Source organism: Larus michahellis, chromosome 1 (assembly GCF_964199755.1).
Source record: "Larus michahellis chromosome 1, bLarMic1.1, whole genome shotgun sequence".
NCBI lineage: Eukaryota > Metazoa > Chordata > Aves > Charadriiformes > Laridae > Larus > Larus michahellis.
In genome coordinates, this window is record NC_133896.1 from 27,594,220 (window position 1) to 27,615,228 (window position 21,009).

The 21,009-nt window shown below is 37.4% G+C and overlaps 1 protein-coding gene across 2 annotated transcripts in view; it reads left to right on the forward strand.

Moving 5' to 3' along the window:
• The window catches only part of ASZ1 (ankyrin repeat, SAM and basic leucine zipper domain containing 1), a 42,307-nt gene that overhangs the window by 7,647 nt on the left and 13,651 nt on the right, over positions 1-21,009 (forward strand). For both annotated transcript variants that reach the window (XR_012585226.1, XM_074572635.1), the window contains exons 4-9: positions 2,725-2,836; positions 12,560-12,671; positions 12,933-13,067; positions 15,501-15,613; positions 19,336-19,411; positions 19,790-19,846. Coding sequence is in view for 1 of the 2 variants with exons in the window: in XM_074572635.1 (XP_074428736.1) it covers positions 2,725-2,836; positions 12,560-12,671; positions 12,933-13,067; positions 15,501-15,613; positions 19,336-19,411; positions 19,790-19,846 (605 nt within the window). In the remaining variant the exon portion in view is untranslated. The remainder of the gene's footprint in view (positions 1-2,724; positions 2,837-12,559; positions 12,672-12,932; positions 13,068-15,500; positions 15,614-19,335; positions 19,412-19,789; positions 19,847-21,009) is intronic.

Genomic DNA, 21,009 nt, shown 5'->3' on the forward strand with positions numbered 1-21,009 from the left:
TTGTTTCATCCTGTTATGAATTATGTACATGCAGAAACCAGCTAGAATCCCCAAAAACGGGAACAGCTTTTGAGTTTGTGGGAAACTAATGTGGACTTCTCTAAAACTAGAGCACAATTTTTCTATTAAGTGAAAACTGTTCTTCAGTGTGTTGCTAGATCACCTTTTTCTGCAAGAGTTCAGTGGAGCTTCTAAGAAATATCAGTTCCTCTGTCAATTTTTATGGCTTAATAATAACTTTTTCCTACTTAACCATAAACATGATTTTCTTTCTCTTTCATTGTGTTGGAAGATTTATCCAAGTTCAAGAAAAAGCATTGCAGTACAGAAGAAACTGATGCAACACATGATATCGCCAAGTACATAAAAACAGTGATCGTGTTTCCAGTAGCTTGCCAGTATTTGTAATAGTAGTAAACTGAAATGCAGATGGTACAAATCTGGCTCTGAAAATTTTCTCGAAAGTCTTAGCAGCTGATCAGAGTATGAGATTAGAGTAGATTTCCTGCACCAAAAGCAGTCATGCCTTCGAATTACTGTCCTTGTTTCATCAGCCTCAGAGAACTTCCATGTGGCTGCCTACAACTCATACCTGTTCTTGTTTATGGCTGTAGAGAGCTATAAATGGGGCAGAAACTGCTATGGGCAGCAGTTTCGGCTGACCAGTTAACCAACATGCATGGCATTTTTTTAGTGTGTGACCAACTGTGTTTGCCCTAAGTGGCACCTTGCTAGGATCAGGTTTCTCATCTTGTTTCCCTGTTAGTCTGTGTAGGGAAACAGTAGCTAGGGCATATGCGCAGCAGAGTATTGTCTGGCCAGGAACAGTCTTGCAAGTCTTTGATTCAGGTCAGGCCACATGTGTTCAGTAAAGGCATACCGTCCTAAAGCGGTACTAAATGTCACCAGTCCTGCTTTTTTTACATCAGCAAGCAATCACATAAGCGATCATATACTAATTATCCTATACTGCTTATAATCCTAATAGTAGCTATAGTGTTAATTACTGTCATTCTTTTTAAGCGGTTACTTAATTTTAGGTAGTCCTGAAGAACAAGGAACTTATGTAGCATTCACTATGTGGTGGGATCAAAATGCAGCATCTTTGAGCAGTAAATTCACTGTCACTTCTGGGTTTTTTTATCTTTTTTGCAGTCTCTTACCAGTTTTTCTCTGCAAAAGAGAAACCTGAGAATACTAAGGTGTTTCTTCTCTGTCTCTTGCTCACATGTATGAGTTATAGGTAGGCTAACAGAAATTAATTTCCCACTCTTTACCACTACATGAATTACTGAATACAAGTATAACTACAGGTTTGTCCTAAATATCATTCCCAGGTTAACCTGTGTTCAAAGTCTGCCATCTTTCTGTCCATGTTGTTATTGATAACCAGGTTAAACATTGTGAGTAAAAATCTGTCAGTGTATCAAGTAGTTTACTGAAATGTTACTGTTCAGGAGTTTAAGTGACTCTCTGAAACCTAATTTTTCATTTAACATACTGATTTATGTGTGTTAGAAATTGTACATGAGGTAGTTGAAACTTAGAAGATGGTATATTAAAAAAACAGATGAATTTATACACGAAACTAAGGTCTTTGGTTGGGGGGTGGGGGACAAGAAGTGGTAAGAAATAAAGTAGAGCAGAGGGGGATGAAGTACATAAAAAAACTTCCAATGTTTAAGTATAATAGAAATCTAACCTCAGTTGAAGAATAAAGGTGTTAGTTTATACAGGGTCTTAAAATTTCTACAAGAAAGCTAGAAAATATGTTGTAACACTTCATGGTATGGTCTGAAGTATGTACAGCTAAAATTATCCTTGTTAAAACAAATTGTTAAAGGCATGTTTGAACTTGTGAGCAAGTTTGTGCAATAAGCAAAATGGGTAGTTATTCAAGTGGCAGTCTTCTAATTGACTCTAGGGCCAACCAACTTGCTAAGGTCCTTGAGGTGTGATGCTTCCCACATCTCTCTAGGAGAACCATGGGAAAGGAGATCAGCCTGTTCTGTGGGCAAACAGCAAGGGTGTACAGCCTGATTTCTGAGCAAAGGTGGCATGGAACACCCAGCTGGCTTCAGAGCTGGAGCAAATACCCTGGTTCCTCCCGAGGAATCTTTATGGACTGTGTAGATGTTCTTTAAATCCACATCTAAAAACATACTTGTAATTCTCTTCCTGCCACTACTGCACCATAGTAATCTAGTTTAGTAAACTTACTTCCTTCTCCTTAAGCCCTATAATACAGCCTTTGTACTTCAACTGTCCTTTGTACTAGTCTCTGTTCTCCATAAAATTGATGTTGCTATGTGTTTATAATACATTTCATGCACTTTTTTTATAGGTTGCAGCTAACTTCCTGTGAGCTGTTACTTCCCTTGACTGTATTTTGGGGAGAAGTGGGGAGGAACAGGGAGTGAATCTACTGGTGTGGAACAAGATTTGAGATTTTTTTGGGGGGTACCTAAGAAGTATCCTAAACTTGAGTAGGAGTAGATGCTTTACTGCTGCCGTTCACTCTCATCTTTCTGAGTATCTTGTCAGATGCCTTTATCTTACCTGATAATTCTAGTTGGAATTGGAAGGAAACCAAGTTTCTTATAATTTTCTGAATATCTTAAGAGTATCAGAACTTAATAACAACTCTAGCAAATGTAAAGTGTATCATGCAAGTGTAGCGTGATATTTACATATGTAATTCTCTAACTGCAAGTTTCAAAACAGATAAGTACACTGTGCTGATGGCAGCATGTACTGCGCATGCTTCAGAGGAAAACATCTTGAAGACTGTAGAACTGCTTCTATCAAGGAATGCTGACCCTAACGTTACTTGCAGGTACCAAAAAAATCCATGTCTGTGGATACAGCGTAAAATTTAATACTAATATACAGAGACTTCTTAATAAACTTAGCTGTTGTTGGTTAAAATGGTGTATACTTCATTAGCTTTTTGTAATTTTGCTGCTGTCTGTATAAGGTAAGATCAGTGTCCAGATATTTATTTCTCCTAGTACAATCATTCATCTGAATAAATAAGACTATGATCAGTTTTATCAAATTTAAGTATGTTCCTCAGCTGAACAAGATATATATTTAAGATAAAAACTAATCTTAATACTTCAGTTGACTGCAGTATAAGGGCAAGAAATATGTCCTCTACCTTTCCCAAATCATATTGCTCCTTCTGTATAAGGATGTAAGTTAAATCAGTTAACTCTTTATTTAAATTCATGGCCTTCTTTTGTGGGTATCTAGCAATATTCCTTTCACAGACAGCCTCCTATCAAAAAAGAAAACTTTTGTGTAAATAAAATACGTTTATTCCAGTGCAATCTGGAATAATCCAGATTAAAAAGAGATTTAATGTCCTTTTAAAAACAAGTAACAGCTTGTTTCTTGAATTACCATTTTGTGTCTCAGCAGTCTGAAGCAGTGCATTGTGAGATGTGTGTAGTTGCATAGTCTGATGCAGTGTTTCAGTTTGCATCCAAAAGAAAAATTCTTTTTTTCCCGAGATAAACTGTCCTGCCTCTGTTGGAAAAAAAAAAAAAAAAAGATATTGTTTGGGTCAAACTGAAACTGCTTGGTTTTCAGCTAACTGAAATTATTTTTTTTTATACCACAGCTCTTTCACCACATTACCCGAGATACATGGACTGTGTAGCCTTTTGAAAAGAACAGAATTGGAGGCCTGTTGGTTCTCATTAGTAGAATTCAATTACTCTGGTCCCTGAACCTCGCTGTGAGCATTGTACTGGTAGACAAGAAGGAAACATGGTTGTGCTGAAGTACCACTGATGTCTGGTACCAAATTTAAATGCCATTCATTTATTCTTATCAGAGAGGCTAAACATTGTTCATGAAAGAAGAGAAAGCTACAGATTCTGAAATAATTACATATTGTTGCCATCAGATAGCTGGTAATTAGGATAAACATCCTGATTTAAAAAATGGGGGAAGTCTTTGCATTATTAAACTTTGTCCTGGGTGTTTGGAAACGTAAACCAGAGTGCAAAGCTGCAGGTTTACATTTGGAAAGGCCTTTGGCTAAACTTTGGGGGGAAAAAAAGAAGTTTGTATTCTGACACAAAAGATGGGAATTTTAAGGGCAAAACTTTATTTATAAACTTAGAACATGCGTAGTTAGTCTTTATATACAAATATTTATTTGCTATCTCTTTGTTTATATGAGTTATGCTTGCATATGTTGGATACAGTATCCAGTTGTGTCTCTTTCACTGTTGCAATGGTAGTCTTTCTCAAATGAAAAGGTGAATTGTGACAATTAGAAATGTCGTATTTGTACCAAACAAAAGTAGAAGTTTGATGACAAGGTCTGGATTTTTCAAAAATCTTCGTGCTGCCTTTATTCCTTTCCAGTATGTGACATCTGTGCATACCACTGTCATTAGAACTGCTCAGGCAGCAGCTGCTGCTTCTCGTGGGCTTCTTCCACTGTGTTCTGAAACAGAAGGATGAAATGCAGACAGCTTCTGTGAAGATAAGGGATCAAAACAGACCCCTCTGTGGCACTGCAGTCCCACTTCACCCGTTTCATTAGAGTGAGCAGGATGTTCTGTAGGAGGGCATCAGAACTGTCAGTGGGTTGAGGTTATTGTGAGAGTACTTCCTGTGTGATCAGCTTACCACAGGTGTTAAGAACTAAGGTTCTTAACCAATGGCTTAACCAATAAGCCATTATTTGGCTATCTCAGCACTTAAGAACCGGAATGATTTTAAGCTTCGCTTTTGTCCACAAACAACTGGAATGTGTGTGAATGCAAAGCAGAATATTTAATTTTCATGTAAGGTGGAGTTTGGTATTTATCCTTTCTCTGTTGTGCTGTCAGGGCAGCCAGTAGGCTTTTTTTATTTCATGTCATCAGGAGGTGATACACAGAAACTTGCAATTTTTTTTGTCCAATTGGTAAAGTGTATGTGGAACGGAGAAGGACTAGTGAGAAATAAACTGGTTTTTGAAATGCAGTCTAAGAAAGAAATGGATTTAGGAATGGGCAGGTTGATGGTTTCTTTGCAATAGGATAGAGTACTGAGGAGAAAGTATTCAGTAGAGTGACTTCTGATATTTTTGCTAAATCAGAATTGGGAACTGAGTACTGATGGTTGTAAAAACAGTTTTGTTGATGAGAATGTAGTTTATCAAAGCATAAGTGCTAACTGAGGAGTTTTGAAAGACGAACAAGAAGTAAGGTAATGGCTAGGTGAAACAAGAACGCATTGTAAGACCTGTTCTGTGTAGTCTTTGTAGAGATACTATGTCCTGAGCACTTCATTTAAGTCAATGCTACCTTGACAAATTTGTTCTGCTTATCTTGTATCATTCACCTCTTTCTTGCTCCAAAACATAACCTATATACTTTATCCTTTTGTAAGGCCTCAAAATATTTAAGCAGTCTTTTTTTAAAAAAAAAAATGTTTAACTTGCAGTTCTTTCTTGAAGATACACTGGTTTTATTAATGTTAAGCTGTGATTTTGTTTTAGGCAGAAGGAAAAGGCATGACCAACTGATAACATATAATCCTAGCAGCAGTAATTTAGTTATAGGTTGTTTAGTGAATACGGATTTTAGTGATGACATCCTCCAAGTTCGTGTTTACATAAAGTAGAGTAAAAGAAACCTAATGGCTTTGCAGGTAAGGAGAGTGCTCTGAGTTGAAGTTTCATGCTAATAGCTCTTTGTTAGGAGAAGGTACAAATAGGTGAAGGACTGAAACCTTTATTTTGGTGTAAGCTCTTTGTCTCTTCTTCTGTATGGGATATGTGGAGGTTTGATTTTGTTTGTGTAGATTTTTTCCCCTCGCTGTTAAAATTTCTGACACAATTGAGTCCTGGTCAACGATCAAGTGTTTCTGCTCTGAAATGGTTATGAATTTTGTGTATATTTGAAGAAAAGTCTTCAGAAAGTCTTTGATTATTTTTTTTCTTTTAGGATCAGTATTGTAAGAACGAGACCTTCTGTCTGTCTTTAGTCATTGTACAGATTAAAAGTTAAGCTTGAAGCATACTGTCATGTACACGAATGCCTATACATGAAAATATAATCATTGCTCAGGTGTGGTATTAAGTTGCCTATGTATGTTCACTTATATTCAGAGCAGTTTTGAGGAGTATCAAAAGTGGTTTCAGGATGTAAGTTTTGGTCTATTTTGCCCGCTTGAGAAGATGATAATGGAAGGGGGGAATTTTCATCATAGTATTCCCCAGTTCACAAGGTAGGTCTCTCTTCAGGTTGCATAGTCAGAATAAAGCAGTTGTGTAACACCTCAATTTTAGCAAGATACTTATTGCTACTGATAAGATAGTAAGTCTGCGCTGCCGCATAATAATTTCAAAGACCTTGACATTATCATTGTGTGATAGTTAACCACGCCAAATGACAAACAGTACATTTCAGTAAAGGTAAATAGCCTGGGAAACATTAATGCACTACAGTGCCTTTTATGGTTGGGGCAAGAAAATCAGGGAATTTAATAATGATTTAGTCATGATCTTTAATCCTCTTCAGAGTGAAAAATACCTGTGATGCTATGCTCTGTTATGCTTCATGCCTTTCAGAGAGTTTTTTATTCTAGCACCATAAACTCAGGACAGAAAGACTTTTTTTATTATGTTGGTGGAACATCAGGACAGAGGGACTAAATATAAAAAATCAGATGCAAAATTACATTTACCAAAGTACTGTGTTCATCTGGGCTATGTCCATACATCTCTTCCTTCCTCTTATTTGAGTTAGGGAGAAGTCAAAAGCATGGTAAATATGTGAGTTTGGAAGAGTGGCTTTTGAACATAAGTGTTGAGTCTTGTTCATCACATCTTTTGGTAGGGGGAAGGAGACTAGACGCTGAAGTAGATGATTGTACTTTTCCCAGCTAGTATTGACTGTACCATGGCACTGACAGGCTTACAACTATTGATCACAGTTTCTGGGCAAAGGTGTAAAATACTTGGGGACAGCAGCAACATTAGGTGCTATTTTTAACAGTGGCATTCTGAAAATGTACTGTGGTGTCTTGGAATGTCATCTGAACAGTCTTTGTGTAAAACAGAAACAAAACCTGCACTGAAACCCATTAGCATTATATCAGCAACATTCTATCACAAGTATATTAAACTTCCTGTCACTGCCACTAGTTTACCCTGATCATGGATTATTTGCATAGAATTGGTTTGGGTTTTTTACATGACAGAGAACTGCCCTTTCATCAGAAAGGTGGAGTAAATTTCACATGTATGTGCTGATTTCTAAATCTAGATATTCAGATTGATTAGAAATCACTTAGAAAATTATTTTTAAAGACTGTAGACTTTACCCCCACTTTGAAAGTAAAGTTGAAAACAGTCCGAGAAGTTTCTAATTATGTGGATGACTCTCTTCTTTTTCTAGTTTACATCAAAGTCTGTGTGTTTTAAGTTAAACCAGCATGCTTGTAAAAATGTAATGGAGTAAGGATGTAGGAGGACAGGGTAGGATAATTGGGAATGTCATAGCATAGAGTGCTGCCATCCACATTGTTAATTTTTATGCTAATCCCTTTTATAATCACATCCTTTGTACTTTTCTAGTCATATGAAGATAACTTTGTAGCTGTCTACCATCCCGTCTCTGTGTGATGTAGTACTTACACAGAAGGCTTTTTTTAATTTTAAAACAATCATGTAGACAGAGTTCATAAGCAGAAAGGTACAAGAACCAGCAATCTGAATTGAAGTCTAAAACTAGGGAACCTGAAACTAGGCTGTCACCTTTACCAGCCTCACTTTCTTACTAGAGCTCTATGTTCCATTCTCCTAACAAGTTCTGCTTCAAGAAGACAGAGGACTCTTCTCTCTTGCTGCAGCAGATAGTGCCTGAAAGAAGTATCTTGCAGCTCACAGTACACTAAAGTATGTCCTTCCAATACTACTTGTTGTATAGGGTTTACCACCTTATCACTTAAAACCCCAATAAGCCAGAAAATGGGCAAATAGCTTTCCTTCTGTTGGCTGTGGACACACTCTTACCACTTAGTTTCTCAGTTCCAAGCTTAACATATGACACTGGTGTGGTGAAACTGGCTCCAAAAGTTTCTGAAGATGCTTCTTGGTTATCTGAAGCAGTGTTCAGTTTGCAGATCAATAGACTGAAAATATTAGTGTCTTGTAGCATCAATTCCTTGCTTTGGGATCTCAATAAGAAAAGAACGAGACTAAGCTCGTAAGGTTAAATTGTTTTCTACCTGCTGTATTTTTTTCTAATATTAGTGATACACTGGTCAGTTAACAAAACATATATCCAGTTATGAGACTTTACATACAGCTTATACTTAGGATCATAGAATTGTCTCACCAACCTGAAATACAGAGTTTTCCATAGCCATCTCCCCAGAGGAAGAAAACCTGTGTCTAGATGGAAGATATCTTCTCTGCTTCTCCTCCGTCTTCTGAAATTTTCCAGGAAGATAAACTTTGTCTTGCTTGAGAGTGTGATCCCCAACATAAGAATGTGCTTTTGTCAGGTGTGGTGAATTCTGCACCACAGATTTAGCTTAGTGATGACAGGCACCTGGGACATCTTTTGGTGAGATAGCTAGCTATCACTGTATCACCTGGTTTTATTCTGGCACTGGTTATCCTGGGGGGGATATCCAGGGGAGAGGAGGCTCCACATGGCAGCTTTTAGGATGTTCTACTCAGCTTGTTCTCTTGTGGTTATGTTTTGCCCCATTTTTTTGATAGGATGAAGGTGAAGTGAGCCTGTAAGAACCTCTTGTTGTATCTTTATGTAGATGTCACATACAAAGTTTTGGATGGCCCTGAACACTGAAAAACCTCTTGGTTTTGTCCTTTTCTCTAGCCTTGACATAAGAGCAGGGAGACCTAAAGATAAAACAAAAAAATAAAAACAGCCAACCTTCATTTGCATGAGACCAGTGAAGAATTCCTTGCTTTTTATTTAGGTGCTGCATAGCTGAAAGCAAACATAGTTGGAACGGATGTCATGCTTAATTAATCAATTGCTTATATGCCTTTTAAGATTTTTATTTATTTATTGACTATCACTTGAGTATCGTGTTCAATATGGGCAAATGTCATGTGGCAAATTGTGCCTTACAAAAGGACTTCACAGGTGTTTGGACAAGAAGGTGATCTACAAACCAGATTGCTGAAATGCGAATGTTTGCATGGTTCCTAAAAATGATGAAAGGATTCTTCAGATCTTTTGTCTGGATGGTTATCACCATGCTTTCTATGTACATTTTTAGATTGCAGTAGAATGTACATTTAATAAATTTAATTTCTTTTGCAACATTTCTTCAATCAAGAAACAGTGGATTTGGCATCTTAAAGCTTGTTGTTGTATTTGTCGGGGTTCTTTGCAGGGTTAGGAAAACAAGATTTGTTTTCCCTAATGCTCTAGTCTCCCTCTTGTGGACCTACGTGTAAATGGACCTTGCTTTCTCAGGTGGTGCCTGTGCAGCATGTGTTCAAGACGGTAAATGGTACCTCCTGATACATAGCAGTATGTAAATGAATTACACACCTATGCAGCACTATGTAGGTTTCTATCCTGAAACAGCTTGTAGCCTTTGAAATTAAAACCCGACCATTAAAATGGAATGTTTTAAGTACATATTGCGTATTCATGTTGGTGGACCTTTTAAACATCATGCTTATTGTGCTTTACTTAAAAATGGAGAAACTTTTTCAGTGGTTTTAATGTTACTGAATTGTTGCCTTGATTTCAGATGCCATATCTGCAGTTCTGTACAGCTGTAACCACTACATGATGTCCTTTGGAGAAAAGACTGTTCTGTAGCCTCTGGACTTTTGTTCTGTATTTTTCCTTTGAAAAAGCAGGAGGTAATTGTGAGGTAGTAACAGTGTGCAAGTTCAAAACAAAAAAAAAAAGGTTGAGAGCAGAAGAAATGAAAATGAAAACAGGTGTGAATGGACTGTTTTTGCAGTCAGATGTAAATATTTTAAAGGTGATAGCATGGAAAGCCTGTCAAAGGCTACCTGCCACTGAATAGAAATAAGATTGGAAGTAAGTGTCTGCATTGGGCAGGAAAGTTTGATTTCTGTTACTACAAAATATTAGGTTGTAATCAACTTCTGTTCATTCTTTGAATGTATATGTCTATATATAGATACCTATGTCTTACTATCTCATCCATTAGTTGTTAAGTTACAGGGGCAGATTGTAGAGTCTTTATTTCTATAGTAATCTTCATGGGATCACAGGGTAGTTCCAGTCAGAAGGGACCTCAGGAGATCTCTAGTCCAACTTCTTCCTTAAAGCCACCTCCGGTATGACATTGGGCTAGGTTGCCATCTGGTCTTGAAACTTGCCAAAGATGGAGACTACAAAACTTCTCTGAGCAACCAGTTCCACTGATTGACTGTATTCCATGGTAAAAATGTCTCCTTGTGTTTAGCCAGAACTTCTGCTTTTGCAGTGTTGATGGTCTAAATTGAATTAGTTATAGACTGATGCAAGTCTTTTCGTTTCATTAACAAGTTCCTTTCTCTTATTTGACTGTATGTCTTGACAGCCTGGTTACCTTTCAGTTTGCTTAGCTCCAAGTAATTGACTTTTCCCCCCCTATCATAAGGCTCTTTCAAATTTGTAGTATTTGTAATTTTTTCAGTGCACTTTTAACTGTGTTTGCAGAAGACAAAAGATTATCCTTTTGTGAACGAGCGCTAACAAGGAAAGATGAGCAAAGCCTTAGTTCTATCAATACTCTGGAAGGAGGCAGAAAATCGGTGTTTTAAGACAGCTGCTTTAGTATACATACACTTTTCAGGGTCCCTCTAGTGGTCAGTATTGAACTTATTATTAAGAAACAATATTGGAAAAAGCAATCCTCCCCTCAAGTATATCCTAATAAGATAGAATAATCTTTTGACAGCAGATTTTTGTTGCAGAGCTTAACATTAAAAGCAATACACGATAGTTTTTTTTAGGAAAAAATACTGCATTTTAAGATACGATAAATTTTAATTGAACATGTTTAATTGAAATTTTTAATCAAAATGTTTTAGCTTAAATCTGATTACTTCATAGCGACCAGAAACTCTGCATCTTTGTCCTCCAGTAGTGATTTTTTAAAATTTTTTTTAATTTTTTTTTAATTCTGCAATCTTATTCTACCAAAGAATAAGTGTCCAGTATGTGGGAAGATACTTTTCTAACATAAGTGTTTGAGTGGTATTTTTTTTTTCTTTCAAAAAATTTAGAGCAATTCACAATGGCTCCATCTTGTAAGCATCTCAATAGAAGCATAAAATCAATAGGCTGTTGTCATCATGGTTTTGTGATATAAAAAAAACAGAATAATGGAAAAGGTGGCGTCTGTACATACTCATTTCTTCAGCAATTGTAAGAAATAGTAATAGATGGAGAAGAGAAAGTGTCAACACTTCTGGGAACAGAAAACAAAAGTGGGATAAAGGACAGAAATACTTTGATGTGCATTTAATTTTAGTACTTGGAAAATTCAGATTTTCAACATGGTATTTGTATTGTAATTCTCTGAAGACTCCTCTTAGGCGTACTGGGGGGGGTCTGAATGTTTGATACTACGTGTGGACCCTGTGCTATTGCACTGCACCTGCGCACACTGGCAAGAGGAGTGTGACCTGTGATTCTGTTGCTTACATTGTTTTTACCAGAGAGGGTTTTGCAAGTATGTACATATTTAAGAGGAAGAATATTCAGTTGGGATTTACAACTTGCCCTCCGCAAAACTGCATATTTCTTTTCAGAACTTTGGATTTAAATTAAACTGTGTGTAGAATTTGTCACTTAAGCTGTGTCTTTTAAAAATAATTTTTGAAGTAAAAAAATTAAAGTCCCTGACACTTTTTTCTTAATTGAGGCAGCGGGGGGGGGGGGGAATGGGTGATTTGCTAATACTCTCTGCTTTTACTAGGGTGAAAACTTGTGATGTGCAGTTATGCCCATTCCCTTCTCATGAAGCTGATCCATGTGCTAAATGAGAGGCCTGCTGCTGGGTCTGTGGTAGCAGTAGGAGGGATCGTCTTTAAAAACTGGTTTTATGTAGTTCAGAACCAAACCAGAAATGGTTTAATCACCAAGCTAACATACCAAGTGTTTAATAGCTGGGATGTGTTAAGATTATTTGTGTTTTAATGTACTACTTGAATTTGGAGGCAGTAAAAGATTGATTTTATTTTTTTTTCCCCTCCCATTATAAATCTGTATTCTAAACTCCTATAAGAAACTTATTTAGTTTCTTCTGAGTTTCCTTCTTGCGAAGGACAACAGTTGACTTCTTGACTTAATTTCAATCAGGAAATAAATGCCAACTCTTAAAATATTTAAAAATTACTAACTGGACATAAATGAGTTGCTGAATTCTGTACTTTCTGTTAAGTTGACTCTTGTGCTGAAGCGTGAATGTGGTGGGCTTTCATCTTCTGCTTTGTTCTTCTATAGAACAGAGAATATTTACAGAATTGAGGTGTTCTACTTGATAATACAGTTGGAAATCTTTAAATATTTTTTTTTTCTCCCATCCCCTTTTCTTTCAGGAGACAAATGACTCCGCTTATGTATGCAGCTAGAAAAGGCTATCCTCAGGTTGTTGCTCTTCTTGTTGCTCATGGATCGCACCTTAACGCCCAAGATGAAAATGGATATTCAGTAAGTGATTTAGTTCTGTGTGTTGTAATTAATGATAAACATTTTAAAGCAAGAACCCACAAACTTGTTTCTTAGTACAACTTCCTCAGAAATACTCACTGGTGTATTTTTCTGCTTTAACACCACTTTGAGATTGTTTTCCATTACCTGTCTTTGTCTTCATATTCTGCCATGTAAGAACTTGTGAAGGTTGCATTATTGATTGAACCTCGGTTCTTTTTTTCTCCTTTAAACTTGGTAAAACAAAGTTGTTCTTTGCAGGCATTAATATGGGCAGCAGAGCATGGACATAAAAGTGTAATTTTTAAGTTGCTTGAGCTGGGAGCTGACAAAAATCTGCAGACTAAGGATGAGAAGACAGCAGCAGAGCTAGCAAAAATCAATAAACATTTAGAGGTATTTAATTTTATTTCTCTTTGAAATGCAAATTCTGTGTTTTGCCTCAAAAATTCATTCATTAATTGTATAATTTTCTGTAGAAGTGTTACTTTATTAACTAAATTATAGCAGCTAGTTGAATACTTGTGCTATTACATCTGTATAGACTATTTTCTGCTATAACCCAACTTTTCACAGGCCTTTAAGTGCCATAATGTTTCGGGAACAGGTGGGTTTTTTTCACAATCCTTGACTTCAGATGTGGATTACAGAACAAGGGATTATTCATGTTAGTAATGTTGATATGAGAAGTAAAAAAAAAAATTATTTTTTTTTTCCTGTCTGCTGAAGTGTGCGAGCAAATGTGGATATCAAACTGATTTGCAGTGTATAGCTTCTGATTGAATTTGGAAGTGAAAAGAGTAAAGCTAAAAAGGGGGAAGTTGGCACTGGCCATCTTCAAAGTCCATTCTCAGGAGGGAAGAAGGTGTAAAATTCTTAAAAAACAAAACCAAAAAAAAGGTAAAATTTAAGAAGGTGTAAATTGGTCAGATCTGCTGAAGTCAACATATATTCTCCTAAAATCAATCTGTTTACTGCTGTTACCGAATGATGCATAGTGGATCAATCAGACCAGATTTCTGTGTATTTTGCTTTGAGTTGCTCTTAGCAATGATGTGAGGTTTTGCATTGGCTATTCAAAAATGTATGTGAAATGCAATTCGCTTTACAGTTTCTCTTTCTTTCTTTTTCTTTCTTTCTTTCTTTCTTGGCTAGGCAGGAGAAAAAATGATAACTATTCACAAAGCTGTCAGTGTAGACTAGCAAGATCAGTGTCTGCGGCTTGGTGATCTGTTAGCTCAGGTTACTGAAAGGGGCTACAAATGCTTTCTGGCTTTGATAAATTACTTGTTCAGCAGGCTACGGCCATATGATCTCATAACATGACTTTGTCTGACATGGAGGGAATACAGGCTCCTTACACTTGAGAGGTGGGTCTTGCCTCTTGACCTGTGAAGCGCTAACTTTCACACAGTTACTGCAAAGTCTTGCAGATGGTATTAAGATATTTAATGGTCATGAGCTTCTTCCAGCTTGGGGGTTTGCTCTTCAGGCTGTTGACAGCCCCTTGGGTTGTCATATAGACTATGTCTGCAGACACTGTACCTGGGAAGGATGATATTTTTCTTACATGTTTTTGGCTGGGATAGAGTTATTTTTCATCCTAACAGCCTGCATGGTGCTGTATTTTAGGTTTGTGACCAAAACTGTGTTAATAACACACCAGTATATTAGCTATTGCTGAGCAGTGCTTGTGCAGCGTCAAGGCCTTCTCTGTTCCTCACTCTGCCCCCAACACCCAGCAAGTAGGCTGGGGCTGAGCAAGAGGTTGGGAGGGTGCACAGCCAGGACAGCTGACCTCAACTGATCCAGAGGATACTCCATACCATGTAACATCATGCTCAGCAATAAAATTGTCAGGGAAGTTTTTCTGAAGTAGCCATTGCTTGGAGACAGGCTGGGCATTGGTCTACTGGTGGGAGGTCACGAGTGATTGCCTTTGTGTCACTTATGTTTTTGGTTTGGTTTTTTTCCCTTCAAATTTTGAACTGTATGTATCTCAACCCATGAATTTTTTCTCACTTTTACCCTTCCGATTCTCCCCATCCTGCTGGGGGAGAGTGAGTGAGTGACTGGGTAGGGGCTTATTTATCAGACAAGATCAACCCACCACACACACTTATATGCTTATTTGTGTATGTATATAAAACTGGCTAGTCACCTGAATTTCAGGAAAGTGGTTTCACCATTACTTTAGGTTTATTAAGGTTCTACTTGTTTTGCTGGGTTTTCTAGTAACTATCTCAGAACTCACACAGGGGCAGTTCAGTTTCTGGAATCCATCACTGATGTGTAGTGATGTCTGGCAGAAGGCTTGCTTCTTTAATCTGTTGAAAGAATCCCTGTCTGTCAGATATAGTTAACTTGGATTGTCAGTTGTAAATTGCTACATGTTGGGTCCATATATGCACTGGAAATGGAGACATTAAAATAGTCCCAAGCCTCATGCTTTTTAGACAACTTATTCCCTTGTGTATGTAGAACTCTTGTCTACAAACTGCAAAAATGAGTATGTTGGTGTATTGCTGCTTCTATGGTGACAGATGCTAGCTTTTTTAGACTCCCTTATATACACTGTTTTGCTCTGCATCAGTTCGCCGTTGTGCTGGAATTTGGTTAATTCAGAAATGCTCTTGATAAACTCTGCGGGCTTAGTCTTAACTCCTCGTTGTAGTTGTAAGCTTTAGAGAAGCGGCAGATGTTTCATGTTCCCTGCAAGTAGTAATTTATAGTAGAACTCTTTGTAGTCTTACTCCTGTGTATTTATTTATGCATTTTGAGTTTGAATTCTGAGTTTGAATAATAATTAATTCATTTTGGCTCTTCCAGGTTTATAGTTTACTCTCTTTGGCTGCAAATCACTTGCAAGGGAGATGCCATGAAACAATTAAGCAAGAGGCGATCTACAAATTTCTGACAGCTGTCCCTGACCACAGAGTTGGGTAAATGCAGTCATAGTGTAATTTTAGCTTATAAACGATCCTAAGAGATTGTATCTGTTCATATCAATGATTAAGCTGTACTGATATGTATTGTTTGGAGTGCTACCAAGAGTCCACAGTAAGTATATTAATGTAGTATTAATTTTTCAAGATTGCAAAGTTCCTTTGCATTATAAACAAAGAGCGCACTCTAGATCTTCCCGTCTTCTCATTTGGTGTAAAGTACAGTAGAGCCAGGGTCCAACGTCACTTCAGTTCATTTCAGCTCTGTTAAATTTGTACGCTCCCCTGCTGGATACTCCTTGTTGTGTGGTTGTCATTTGATGTTAAATTTTTGATGCTTTCACTGTGAATGCCTGTTTTCAGCTTCATGCCACCAGCAAGAGCTTTCAGTTTTTCTGCATATTTTCATTTTTTTCTGCATATATGAGAGTCAAAATTAAGTATGAACACCAGTTAAGCTCTAGAACTTTTTGCATAGCATGCCCCTGGCCCTGAAGCTTGCAGGTGTCTTATGACTGAAATCAGCCTCTGCTTCAGCAGCTTCAGAGATCTTTGATATGGTTTTGTCCCAGAACATGTTGGCTAACAAGTCCTCAGCAAACCGTCCACTTGTCTCTTTGAGCTTGAGCTGCATGGTCTTGAGAAGACAACTTCCAGGGCCCATAGTCTGTTCTGGCTGGTCAAATTGATTGTTTATGTCCTTGCTCAGTCAGGTCATGCTGAATTTGAAATCCCCTAGTTTTATATCATTAGGCTGATGGCAGTTCATTAGGTAGCAGTTCACCACATTCAGGTAGTCTCAGACAGGGTACCTCAGTTCGGACAAAGCCGCACCGGGTTCTGTTGCTAGATGAATGTATATGTCAATCAGATTTTTGTTCTCTGATGCATCAACCACAATCATCTTGGAGGTACTGCTTGGAGCAGCAAGGTGAAGGCTTTGGATGGTAAAATCAATTATCTATGCTGTCCTCTTTGTTATTGCATCTTACTACTCATAGATTCCTGAAGGCGTTGTTCTGGGTATATCTCCTCATCTCTGAACCAGGGCTGCTGTGGGATTTGTCTGCTCCTTGGGAATCATCTTTTGAGTCCCTGTACACTTGCCTTGAAGGTGACATTCTTTTAAATATATTGGTCTTCCAGTACTGTTCACAAAGACTCATACTCCTAGATAGAGTCTGTACTAAATGACCTCTCTTTTTTAATAGCTTTAGGTTATTTAGGAAGTTTCCCAGGCTTTTTCTGGTATAAGAAAATAAACGCTATGCAGCAGTTATCCAAATGGATGTAGTGCTGTTGAAGCCTGATGGTGGCTAGGGGACATTCTACCAGTGTTCGGGTAATCTCAGTAAGCATATAAAATACAGCAATGAAATCCTGAAGCCCACTTAAAATACTTTGTGGCAGACAGATGTCTAGCTAGGCAAATGTAATTCTGTATTAGGCAATGCTTGGGTTTCCAGAATTTCACAATGTTTTGGTAGTCTTTTCCTAAACTCTACTGGTTTTCTCTGCATCAGATGAGCAACTGATTTGTTTGTATGAACAAGCTGTCAAGCTCAAGGATTTTTATATTAACAATAGCTAGTTCTGATGTTTCATAACTTTGAGCATTTCTGGTAATTAGTAGAACTCTTGGTTTCAGGAAACAGTCCCCTGGAGTGTATCAGATGTCTGGCTGTTAAATGCCTGTTCTTACAAATACAGCTTATCCGTTTCCACACATGCACACATACCCACCCCCTAGTGAGTCGGGTTTTTTTCACCTAGTGATAGGCAAGAGGTACATTGATACCTGTGTTTACTCCATCATAGTTCCTTGTGCTGGATATCTCCTTCCTGCCTGCCATTCACTTGCATAATTTTCATCGCAAGCATTGACAGTTGTCTTCCCAAGTTCCTTTTCTTTCAGTTGCTCCTAACGCATTATCTGGTACTGGGTATCAGTTGTGCGCCACCATGCAGGGTCAGTGAGTGTAACTTGTTGTCCTTGGTGTTGTAATCCTTTTGTCATCCTTAGGTAGTGAGTGTAGCATCAGTCATTCCGGTCTGCCATCCAAATTAGACAGTTGTCCTGGCTCTAGAGACCTGGACTATGCAAGGAAATGCACATACCTGTCAGGAATTTGCTTTCTTCAGCTCCTGGATTAGGTCCTTCTCTAGCTCAGGGGCTTTCAAATTATTGTCTGGATGCTGAGTAGCCCTTTCTTTGGTCTAGGGAAAAAAATGTCCTTTCCTTGCACCTTTAGGAGAACCAAAAGTCTTGAGTTATGCAAGGACTCCCAAAACCTTTGCAAACTGGGAGCTTTGAAAGCCTAAATAGCAACATTTCATCATTGCAGGTCATTCACACACCGTCTCCTCTTGCCAGCTGAAGGGCATTGTCTGTACGTATGATGTTTGGAGCCATATGTGAATCACTTACTTCAAAGACTGGTTCTGGCTGTCTTTGTGTTGAGGGGGGAGGAATCAGGCAGAAGATAACACAGTTCTATAAAATTTCATGATAGGGGTGGTGGCTTTAAACTCCACTAAAATTATTGTAAACTCGTTTTATATTTTGCGTGCTGACAGAAGGCATGCTCACAGAATTATTGACTTGTTACAATGTGGACGTTGCATGAACTCCTTCATATGTGATTTAGGGTGTCCATCCTAAAGGGATTAGTATACTTAAATGCCGGAAATCCTGGAATGCAAGATTCTCAATATGCAAACCTGAAATATTTTCTTATGTACTCAGAATAATTTTCAGAAAGGTTTATTTGGGGGTTGGTTGGGGTTTTTTTGTTTGGCGGGGGAGAGGGGCCTTGGTTTTTTGTTTTGTTTTGGTGGGCATTTTTTTACAAATTTTAATAGAAGATCTTTAAGTCTTTGATGTGAAAATGAGTCAAACCTTCATTTCTGGGCCTACAATAACACAGAGCAAACTCTCTCTTAACTTGGGGTTTTGTCAAAGGATTCGCTGTAGCAATTGCAGTAGTCCTTTCTGCATTTCATATAATTTACTTTTTGGTTTAATTCTGTTCATTAGAGTTGTTCATCTTGATTATTGAAAACTGTTTAGATTTTTTTTTCATCTTATATTTTTGTATTGTGTGGTAGGGTGGAGAATAAAAATTTATATTTTACCTTTGTTTATAAATGTTAAACTCTGAAACTGCAGTGGGTTATACTACTTCCTCGGTCTACCTTCTGAACCATCCTCTTCTGACAACAAATTTCTTACTGGACTAATTTACATTATTTTTAGTTACAGATATTCTTGTCTTCTTGATAATCTTTTTTGGTTTAAATGCAACTGGAAAGGTAACAGTTGTGGGATTAATCCAATTTATATGAATGTTATGAATGTATAAGAATACATAGTTATCTTCCTTAACCCCACTTCCAAATTTTTCAGGCTGTTGCAACCCAGCTTTAAGGTTCATTTGGAACATTTTGCTACTTGAAGTGACATCTATTTGTGAAAATCATTCCCCTTAGGCTCAATTCAGCTCATTAGACAGAAAGCCCATTTATAAAATTTTGATAGATACAATTGTTCCCCATGATGCTTATAAGATACTACTGTAGGGTGCGTACAACTTTCTGTTCCCCAGTGCTTTGTCTGGAGAGCTTTTATATAGTATTTTGTTCTCTGTGTGTATCTTTTTTTTTTTTTTTCTTTTAGTTTCCACTGGTTTTATCTCAAATCTCATTAATTATATTTCCAGTTCCTATTCAGCTTTTGATGACATGGAAGTGTTTTTACATGGTCTTGGTCTAGGACACATAATAGGATTACTGAAGGTAAGTTTGTGGTGTATCTGTTATCTGTATTCATGGAAGCAAAATGCGCCTACAGCATAAAAAAAGTTCCTCACTATTGGTATATTAATTCAAATAAATTTATTAAATTAATTCAAATAAATCTATTAAACAGAAGTTTATATATAAAGTGCTGAGTTAAACTGCAATGGACTGCGTTGGATTGCGTAACTTTGGTTATGTTCGTTAGTCACAACATGATGTCTACAAGAGTAGAGAACTCTTTCATTACTTCAATAATGGTGTTGTGTGTCTGGTTTTGTTTCTGAAAACTGAAGTAAAACATGAATGAAAAAATTAAATTAAAACAGTGTTTTCTGAAATTCTTTTTAATGACAGAAACCCCTTTGTTTTACACAGGAAAAAGATATAGCTTTAAGGCAACTTCTGATCATGCAAAAAGATGAGTTAATACAGGTCAGTTTACTACTTTAGAACTTAATTTACTTTTCTCCTTTTAAATGTTTTTAATGTCTTAACTTCTCTTTATAAATGTCTAACCTTGTAAGAATTCTTTTTTTTTTTTAAGATCTGTTTTCAGAATATTCTGCAACTTCTTACATTTTAATATAGACAGACTTTTTCTGAAGTACGTAATCCCATAGATCACCCTTGAAATCTTGGATCTTCTCTGCCTAGATCCCCGTATGAAGTGGAATTCCCCAGTATTTCTTTGCTGCAATGATGTGGGAGTTGGAGTGAGCAGGAAATAATTCTGTTTTAAATTTTACTTGTTACCACTTTTAGTATTTAAGTATGTTTTCCCTGAAAGGAAATCAATGCTCAGATTAGCAGTAGATAACTCTAAACAACTACTTTAAATGTGGTTCTCCTTCGTGAGGTGGTAATTTCTGTTGAGAAAACAAGAGCTGTCTTACAATGTGGAATTCCATATCCCACACAGGTTTGTAAAACCTTACCAAAAAAAAGAAAAAGAGAAGGATAGAAGATTTGGTTTCTTATGGTTTACGGCAGCTAGGATTTTTGCTGTTATGCAGGACTAAGGGATGCATTATTACAAGGTTTTTGTTTCCAGTTCAGTTAGGGTGGTTGCTTTTCCTTAGTCTTTACTGGAATTATTCCTGTGGGAAATGAAAGACTTCCTGTGCTTATAGGAAGATGCCATAATAAAATCCAATAATATGAGTTTCCTTGGAACAACGTGAGTACTTCAGGCCACAGGATTCTTCTGAGTACTCTGTACCTGGCCTGGGATACCAAAAATGCCTCATTAAAATAGCTGCTTCAAGACTGCTCCCTGTCACTGATGCTAGCCATGTCCTCAGTGTCGGCTTTTTTCCTATTGTGGTGCCAAGGGGGCATGTGTTCTAGTGGCTGGAACCAACATTTGCATACAGATGTTAATATGCCTTCAGAGTTGGTGTCACAAGGATGTTTTGTGTGAACTTTTGTACCTGAGTGGAGTTTCAGTGTTTGACTGTAATTTTGTATTCTCGGAGGGTGCACGTATAGGGAGCTTTGTCAATGAAGAGATTTTTAACAGTTCAATTGACCTGAATATTTTAAGGCATGCCAGTGTGTTCCGATGTTACTGCTTTTCTGAAGCCTCGGGATCGTGC